Source organism: Scatophagus argus, chromosome 3 (assembly GCF_020382885.2).
Source record: "Scatophagus argus isolate fScaArg1 chromosome 3, fScaArg1.pri, whole genome shotgun sequence".
NCBI lineage: Eukaryota > Metazoa > Chordata > Actinopteri > Scatophagidae > Scatophagus > Scatophagus argus.
Window position 1 is genome coordinate 12,156,805 of NC_058495.1, and position 9,553 is coordinate 12,166,357.

A 9,553-nucleotide genomic window follows, 5' to 3' on the forward strand; every position below is an offset into this window, starting at 1 on the left:
CTCCCACATTATCTTATCAATAAAGCTTATTAAAGTCTCAGCTTGCCTCAGCTATCAGAGCTAGTGTCTTCTTCCAAGCCTCCTCACAGTGAACATTAGCCTGGAAATATATTCAGTACATCCCCAAGTTTGTTATTAAGACCTCTATATGCAGCTCCTCCCATCAATTAGAACAAAGAGAGGCGACACTTGTCTCTGCTGGCCCCCTGACAGAGACACTAAGCACATGCAGGTGTCCGGAGCAGGCTCTTTGAAGAAAATTACAGTGCATGTGCCCACAGCATGACAATTAGGGTCAGGTTATCAACAGGAAATAAAGGGCTACATCATGAGATAGATGGTCTACTGGTTGGAAGAAGGGTGTTGTTATATGTAATTAATTCTGTGTGAGCTGTTACATGTTATACACTGGTGTGTAACATTTAGCTTTGGTTATGTTTGTATTTCTCGCCATCAGAATGTGAAGCGGCCATGACTTTTATTCACAAATAGATCACAATGTGCAACATTTCTAATAGCACAAAGACATTTGTCACTTCCTTGTAGACGCCTGCAGGGGGCATCATCTGCCTGTCTCATCACCTGGAGATTCGCCAGCAGAGGATCAGGCTTGGGTAAATTATTGAAAAATCTAATTAGGCTTTTTGCTCTCTTTGCTTTACACATATGTCATGTATTATTTCAACAGAGCAGAAATTATCTGTGACTTTTCAAGATGTGTGTTTACTTGTATACATTGTCTGAAACTACACAGTAAAACCTATTGCACTGCAGATGTGCTGTTAGGGTTAATGTGGTGACACTGGACCTCAAGGGTGTGGTAGAGCATCACAACAGAAACACAGCACGTATGAGATTGTCCATGTCTTAGAGGGTTCCCACAGCAGCACCATAAGCAGTTTTATTCATGCTTTTCTATGTGGACAGCAAAGGAGATTTTCCAATAAACTGTAGCCAGTTTTCCCTTGTTCACTTTACCTTCATTACGTGTAAGATGAGAACAAACATATTTTCAGATCCTTAAACTCGAATCACAACAAGTGGATTTTTTTTATTTCACATTTTAATGAGACACATCACTCTTAAGTATGTGGTCTGTGGAGGTGTTTTTACTATAAAACCATATGAAATAGCTAATTATTTTCTCACTTAGTTTTTACAGTGTAGACTGGGTTGTGTGTTTTGTTTTTTTTTTAATTTTGCAATTTAACTTACCTAACCCAAACTTATGATTGTTAAAAAATAAAAAACTAAAGACCATCTTCCCAAACAAGTGCTAGTAAAAACTCATTCGACACACTATGTTTTCAGCATCACTGCCTGCCAATATCAAATTAAATTTAATGGATTGTCTATGATAACATTTTTTTCATTTCAAAAACTCATTCACTCACTCAAATCTATTATGTGTTAACTGAATCCAAGGGAATATAGCTCGCTAACAAATGCTGTTTTGCATATTTTCAGGTATGAGTAATGACTAGTAAAGGCACTTCTCTCTCAAACTTAAAATTAAACCTACAGTTATATACTGTAATTTGCATTGTCTGTGAAAGTTTTTAGTCATTCAAGATACAGAATATTTAGAAGTTCTGCCTATGTAAATGATCCTTTTTTCAATAAATTCAAAATCATACCTTACCTTTAGCCACACATACATTATATAATCCACCAACTGTAGTCCTGTGGTTCTTATTTGTGACCCCTTAAGATGTAAGAACTCCAGCACTTGTTATTTTCCAGTTCGTTTCCAGTTCAAGTGCTTTCCCTTTTTCATATCTCAGGAATGATCTGTTGTTTTAAAATGGTGTTCATTTTACCCAAAGTGACAACTGCTGCAAAACAATTGCTATGAATTACAACAAACTGGCTGAGCAGCAGTTCCATTACAGTGAGGGATTACAGTAGCATTATATTCAAGTCTGCTCAAAAGTGTTAACAGACATGCTGCAACTTTCAGTACAGTTTAAGCATTTACACTAAGGACTGTTCTCAGCCACTTGTGAGTGACATGGTGTGAATGTAACGAGTAGGCGACCCTGAATATGAAACGTTTTCATCCAAAAGGAAATATGATATCAGCAAAGGAGGAGATCACTGTTCTGTCAAGTTTCATTTTGCTCCCCATGAAAAGACTTGTTTTAACTTTTCGTATCCAATTCAAGGGTCTGAAGATGCAGATGTCATATCTTTATTTTTAAATTTAAACTAGCTTGCCTTGACCTACATTGATTATAAAGACTGCCTCATCAAATAATGAAAGAATGCTTGTCAAATTACTCTTATCTTAACACAAATGCAGGGAATTAATCTTACAAACAGTCTTTATCTCAAATCTGGGAATTTGTACTTTGGTTTCAGCAGCTGCTAATCAAACCAACATGTATAGTTCAGAGTTGAATGAAGCCACCAGTACATTTCTTTTCATGCATGCATTTTATTATCTACTTCATCACTTCATATATGAAAATCATAACACTGGTAGACCAGTAAAACATATGATCCCCCACATAATTACATGAAAATACAGCACATGTGACTGATTACACATCGTAGCAGAAAGTGTTGTCACATTTCACCAGGTTTAGATTGACTTGAGAGATGAAGTGTTTTTAGCAGCTGTACAGTGAGTCACAGTTCATTCACACCAGTGCATATACTCTTGCACTCAACAGACACACAGATCTCCACAGTGAATGCATTTTTAACATGTACATATTAACAGTTGAGATAGAAATCCTCAGAGTGTTTGGTCCAGAATCCATTCATCAAATCCAAAAATCCATTTGGCAAAAGTTCAAGATTTTGATTTTTCCACTGTATCATTTTAAAAACTGGAATCAGTAAGGAAAATGTCCACAGATTTGAGGATGTCATTGTGATTAAGACACAGAAGAAACTTCTGTCTTGCTGGTAGACACTGAGGTCTCATCCTCCACCATGCCACCCATTCCAATAGTGCTCAGCATGCAGTTACGGAACTGAAAAACAGAGCAAAGAGAGTTCAGAAACAGAGTGCAGGATTCAGGATTTAATAAAGAGGAAAATGCACATAATATACATATGAACCAACCTGTTTGTTCATCAGCACATAGATAACAGGATTATAAAGAGCTGAGCTCTTGGCAAAGAAGGCTGGAATAGCTGCTGTTAGGGCAGTGAAGGAAGCTCCCTTGTTCATAAAGATCCAACCAGCGAAAGTGGCATATGGTGTCCAAGCTATCAGGAAGCCAAGGACCATCAAGACACACATACGGGTCACTTCCCTCTCAGCCTTCTGGGTGGACTCTGACTCCTGCTGCTGGGCTGCAGCCTGAAGAGTTTGATGATATAAATGATCAGTGCCTCATAGGTTCATTTAGTAAGTTCTACCATGTACAGTGGCGGAAAGTTATTGTTAGTTATCTGAATATCAGAGACATGGGGGCAAAGTACATGGCAAAAAGCTTTACTTACAGCTTTGACAGTCAGCACAAGGCTTCCATAAGTGAAGAAAATGAGGAAGACGGGAACGAAGAAGTGGACAACAAACATGTAGATGACGTATGATTCATTGTTGTAGCCTGGAGCCAGAGTGTAATAGTCGGGTCCACAGGAGCATTGCATGCCCTCAGGAAGGTACCTGCGTGACATTTAAGAAGGACAAATCAGTAATTTACTCTGAGCATTTGCAGTATCTAAGAAAATCTGAATGGTGTGTTTGAGTGGTTTCCAAAGATACTAATCCTGACAAACCAGTTTAAATTCACACTTACAAGATTTAAAAGAAGTATGAATTACCTGGACCAGCCAAAAAGAGGTGGAGCAGCGCATGCAAAAGCCATGATCCAGGTGAAAATGACTCCAGCTGCAGCATGAGTTCCAGTGAACTTGAAGCTCCCCATGGGTTTGCAGACGACAATGTACCTCTCAATAGCCAGGACGACCAGTGACCAGAGAGCAACTTCACCTGTAAGAGAAAGTTAACACAAGTTACTATGCTGTTCAATGTTGTCTTCCAAACACATGGAAGACCGAAATTTGTGCTTCTTCTTCAATCTAACCTCCAAGCGTGGCCATGAATCCCTCAACAGCGCAGGCAGTGGCTCCCAGAATGAAGTAGCCATTAACAGCAGAAGTGATGGTGATGGTGAATCCGAAGGCGCACATGATCAGTCCAGCCACAGCCAGGTTGACCAGGATGTAGTTGAGAGGTTGTCGGAGCTTCTTGTTCTGAGCCGTTACCAACAATGTCAGACCGTTGATGGGAGTTCCAGTACAGATCAGGAAGAACATGTAGAAAGCTAGAAGCTTGTACATGATGGGATCTGCCAAATAATACTGTGGATATTCAAAGGGACTTCTAACAATTCCAGTCCTATTGGACATGGGAATGTAGAAGTTCTTGCCCTCTGTGCCATTGGGCTCGAAACCTCCTTCCCAAACCATCTTCACTTGCCTACTTTGCTGGAGATTCAGTCAATGGACAGTGCCAACAATGTGTGAAGTCACCAGTTGTGTCAGTTGACCCCACATAGGCATCTTCTAGTTGTCCCGGATTGTGTTTTATACCTTCCCGGGGTTAACCACAAATTGGCAAAATTAGATTACAAGGGGATTGTGAGGAAGTGAACAGCTTAAGTCAGACTGATAATTGACTTTAGGAAAGCGAGGGATTGTGACCTCAGGTTATAGTCAACTTTATCTTCACATACGTGTGTGTGTGTGTTATAATATAGGGGGATGTATTTTAGCATATACCACTTTCTTATATGAGAATGACTTTTTATCTTTATATGGGCAGGTTAAACTCTCATACAAAGAAATGTGATAGAAACAAATTATTCTTTTGGTAGAAATTATTAGTATTTGGAAATTAAGTTCAAAACGTAACAACAGAAAAAGTCAACTTTAAATTAATTTGAGTGCGGACGATGGACTCTATGTGGTGATACATGCGCATCGTATCTGTATCCGTTCCTGCAGAGGATACAGTAGATGCGTTACATCCAGTATTTTGAGCAGCTGACGCCCTCGACTCTCGCTGCTTTTAATCCCTGGCAACTTGTTAGGCGGACGGAGTTCTTCTTTTAGACTTTTTTTCCCTGCATCGATCACTTTTAAATTGTTTTTTTTTTTTTTTCAGTCAAAATGTATACTCAGTCTAACTTTGGAGGACATCAGGACAGTCTGCTGGGACATGATGACAAAAGCTGGGCAAAGGTTAGAGAAGACGTCCCATTACATTACAGTACATTTGATCTTTGAAATTAACTGGAGAAAATCTGTGTGTGCGTATGCGTCTCACTTGTTGGACAACACTGTTGAGGTTAGAAAGAGCCACAACTGATTTCAGCTGCAGTTAAACGACTGAACTAGGCTGCAAGTAAATCAGTTCATGAGGTGATAACAATGTGAGTGACAATGTAGTTCAGGTTGTGCTGTGTACACGGAAACTGGGTAGGTTATTTTCCATGAATGATATTATTGCGCTGTGCACTGCTCCCTACATCGCTATGTCGGTGGTTGAACAAGAAGAACAAGCTCCCCAAAACATGTTTGAGCACATGAGATATCGTCAGTGGTGGAAAGTAACCAAATACATTTACTCAAGTAGGCTACTGTAGTTTGGTACAATTTGCAGTTCTTGTAGTCTACCTTCCTTGATTATTTTCATTTAATGATACTTATTCTACTTCACTAAACGCAGATACTTTTAAGTTCAAAATTACATTTTGCTTTAAAACATGAAAAGCTCATAAAAAATAAATGCCTGGTTAAAAATTAAACCACTGGCTCCTTACTGTTATCCACTTGTTCCCCTTACCAATATCAGTGTGCATTTTAAGTCTCTTGCATTTTTCAGATGTCAAGTTCCACTAATGAGACATTTCCCTTTGAGCTGATTTATTTTTGGTTCAAAGAGGTAAAATAATCCATTGTTCCATATAAATGACACAGTAGTAGAGAAAAGTTATTACTCACTTGTAACAGATTACTTTTATTCAAAGCAATATTTTTACACTTGTATTAGTACTTTATTTAGGACTCATCAGTCTACTGTCAGTCTGGGGAAGCATGCCGCAATTACATCTGTGGCTTGGGAAAAAACTATTTTTAATTTATCAGGTACAAAATGGCAACAGAAAATGAGCAAACAAATCCAGTAATCTTCAGGTTACCATGACCGTTCTTTTTCTGATCATAATGTTTTTATGCATCTTATTTTGCTCAACACTTTCAGGTTCAGACAGAAGGAAGAATTTCCAGAGCTGAAAAAAACGCCTTTATTGAAGACATCTGACATGGGTTTACAATGAGGTTTCATCTTCTACCAGTTCACTAATCCCAGGGGTGCTGTTCATACGAGTACAGGTAGGGGTATAAATAGTAATAATACTAGATAGATAGATATAAATGAACATATTCGCTTACATATAAATGATGAATTAGCATTTTGTGTTTTACCACAGTAGAAAATGGCAGGATTGAATAGTCAAACATTAACAGCGAAAGAAAACATGCACATCCTGGCAAGTAAGTGAGCATTGTATTGCTTCATTTATTTAAAAAAAGGTCAGGCAGTGCTGAAGAAGAAGCCTATTTGTTGAACAGCACATAGATAATAGGATTATTCAGAGCTGAGCTCTAAGCAGAGAAGACGCAGACTGCTGCTGTCGAAGCACTGAAAGCAGTTCATTCGTTCTTGATAATCCAACCTGTGAAAAAAGCATTATGGAGTTGGCTATCTCACCAGTCTTCCAAGAATTGTGACTCTTGCTGCTGTTGTTGTTCCCGATCCTTGCCTCCACTAAACTGTGCAGCAGTCATAAAGTGTTTTGATGTGACATTCAAGGCACTGCATGCAGCCTAAGTCACACCAGATGTACATCAGAATGAACCCCACAGTGATATACAGTAACCTTATGCAATTTATCTCTTATCACCCAAATGTGACTCTAAAATTCACGACAGCTTTGACAGCACAATGTCCCCATGTCTCCATGGCTCCTGTAATTTGTTACATTGTATGGTAAATATATATATAGCCTTTAAAGTAATCTTTTTGTCTACCTGTATCTTAGCTAACACTCCTTGTACCAGTGCTGTCACATTCAAACATTAGAATCAGAATCAGAATACTTTATTGCTCCCTGGGGTAAACTGTGTTTATTACAGTTGCTCTAACTAAGATAAGACGTCTACAGGCCAAAGAATGATAATAAAAATAGAAATAAGAATGATATGATTTTGATATTGAAGACTTTTGCAATCCTGAATTTGCCTTTCGCAACTGTTTTTGTCCTCCCTGCATTCTTACGTGTGCTTTGGTTTACTTTTCCTTGTTTTTGTTTTTTTTTTCAGTATTTAAGTCCAAGATTGATTATTAAAGCTGATCCAGGTCAACACTATAAAGATTCTTGAAACATATTTATCATAAATGGATGCATAAATAAATGATCCCTTAAATGAATTTCAACTCGATACTGTGTACAATATGTTTTATACCTAGAACAGACAAAAATGTGGAGTTGATATAAATTCAGGTGAAGACAGAACCAGTTTGTGTGTAATCTGCAGCGAACTAGAAGCTACTCATGAGTCTGCATCCAGCAATGTACTGTATCTCTAAGCAGACTTGTGATCTTCACTGAATAGATTTGTACAGAATAGCTCTGCTTGGAAAAGTCATCCCGTTACAGATAATCTAGTAAAATCCTCCAATGTTGTGTTTTTATTATTCCAAAAAACTCTGTTAGTGTTCTTAGAGTGATGATGCTTGTAATAATATTTATTATGAGGAGAAGTAGTAATAGCAGTAGTTGCAGCAGTAGTAATAGTAATAATAATTGTATTTGTATAGTACTGATGGTTTTAAATGATGGATCATTCAGTCCATCATATTTTAAGAAATTTATGTGACCATATCTTGACAGTCATATATGAAAACCAGGTAGCCTTAAACTTGAGCATTGTCTGCTCTCTCTGTAATCTAACTACAACTGTTACAACTGAACAGAATCTTAGATGATTTATTCCAGCACCTTAACAACACACACTGAATGCAAGGCAGGAATTATAATAATCCCTTCAAAATCTAATTGGTGTCGTGAGATAACTTTTGTTGTGAATTGGCGCTATATAAATAAACTGAATTGAATTAACATATTGATAGAAAAATATAAATTTTTGGTACTAAACCCAAAATCTAGTGAGCATATAATAAAAAATTTTTTTAAAAAAAAAAAAACAAAGTGCAGGAGGACAAAATATGTCGTTGTTTGTTCCCATCAATAAAGATTATTACTTACGCAAAACCTTCAAAGTGTTTGAAGTACGCAAGTTCAACTGAGTAAACTAGTAAACACAAGAGCACAGTTACCACACAGTTGAGTTGGACTCAGTTAGTTGGGAACTAATCACATTTCTTTTCATATGGTTCTACCCAAGTATATTTCTTAAGTCATGATTAAGTCATCTATTTTGTAAAGTGTTATGAAATTGATAATTTTATGCAAAATTCCTGCCAGAACATCAACTGACTAGCATACATTCCATGCATTGGTGAACAGCTCATATACTCTGAGCATCTTCTACTCACTGCTGTTCAAGTTAATGTTAAAGTTAGTGATCAGTTGTTGGAACCCTTATGATTGTGACACCATGTCAGTAATAACCCTTTACTTTAGTGAGTACAACAACATAGATTTTAGATGATTGTGGTTGTGGCTGTAAGTCATCTCAGGCGTTAATGAAATGTTTTAGAATTGCAGAAATTGTTGACTCCATGATTGAATATAACATCAACAGAGACAAGGAGGCAACCAATAATTATCAAGTGATCAAAATAGATAACAGAAATAAGCGCTTTCATGTGAAGCTCTAAGTTTGCAAGGGATATTTACTTTTACATTACCTTCATGTCCATCCATTGTAGTTCAGTTGGTGTGATGGAGATGGTGATTCCACAGCAGCTGAGTTGAACCAGGTTGTAAAGGCAAAGTTTGCTGCAACTTCATGGTCCAACAATAACTGAAGGCCATTTCAGAACAGAACAAACATGCAGAAATCTACCATAATCTACCAGATAAAACTGCGGTTACTTCACACACTCCTAGTCCTTCTTGACATCAGAATGTGGAAGTTGTATTTGGCAATACTGTTAACATCCTCGTTAGTGGATGAACACAAAGAGCTTGTTTGTGGATTTGCAGAAACACCTACAACCTAATTTAATTACAGTTTCTTATTTTACATAGGGTTACAAACCCAATTTAGTGCAATTAGATTTCAGGTTGGGCAAGGTGAAGAGAAATTTGTTAATGGCATTAACGCTAGATTGTGTACAAAGTAATCCACCGGATGAATTAGGCTATCGGGCCGGTAATGAAGGTGCCACCTGACACATCTTAAGCAATTAAGTAAGTTTGAAGCTTATTATCATTATCTTACTATGTTCCTTTTTGTTTTCTGGTGAGGTCAGATGATCTATTTATCAAACATTTTACTTAACTCAATTTGAATCACATATTTATTCTGTGCCATTAATAAATCCAGACATATAATCTGGCTA

General features: G+C 37.5%; 1 protein-coding gene across 1 annotated transcript; it reads right to left on the reverse strand.

The window, feature by feature from the left end:
- Positions 1-2,518: 2,518 nt before the first annotated feature.
- Positions 2,519-4,655, reverse strand: LOC124056279 (green-sensitive opsin-like). The gene is made up of 5 exons (XM_046383565.1): positions 4,044-4,655; positions 3,781-3,949; positions 3,457-3,622; positions 3,074-3,313; positions 2,519-2,981 (listed from the first exon to the last, which is right to left on the reverse strand). Exons 1-5 carry the CDS (start codon positions 4,426-4,428, stop codon positions 2,883-2,885), a joined length of 1,059 nt encoding a protein of 352 aa, XP_046239521.1. The 5' UTR covers positions 4,429-4,655; the 3' UTR covers positions 2,519-2,882.
- Positions 4,656-9,553: the final 4,898 nt, after the last annotated feature.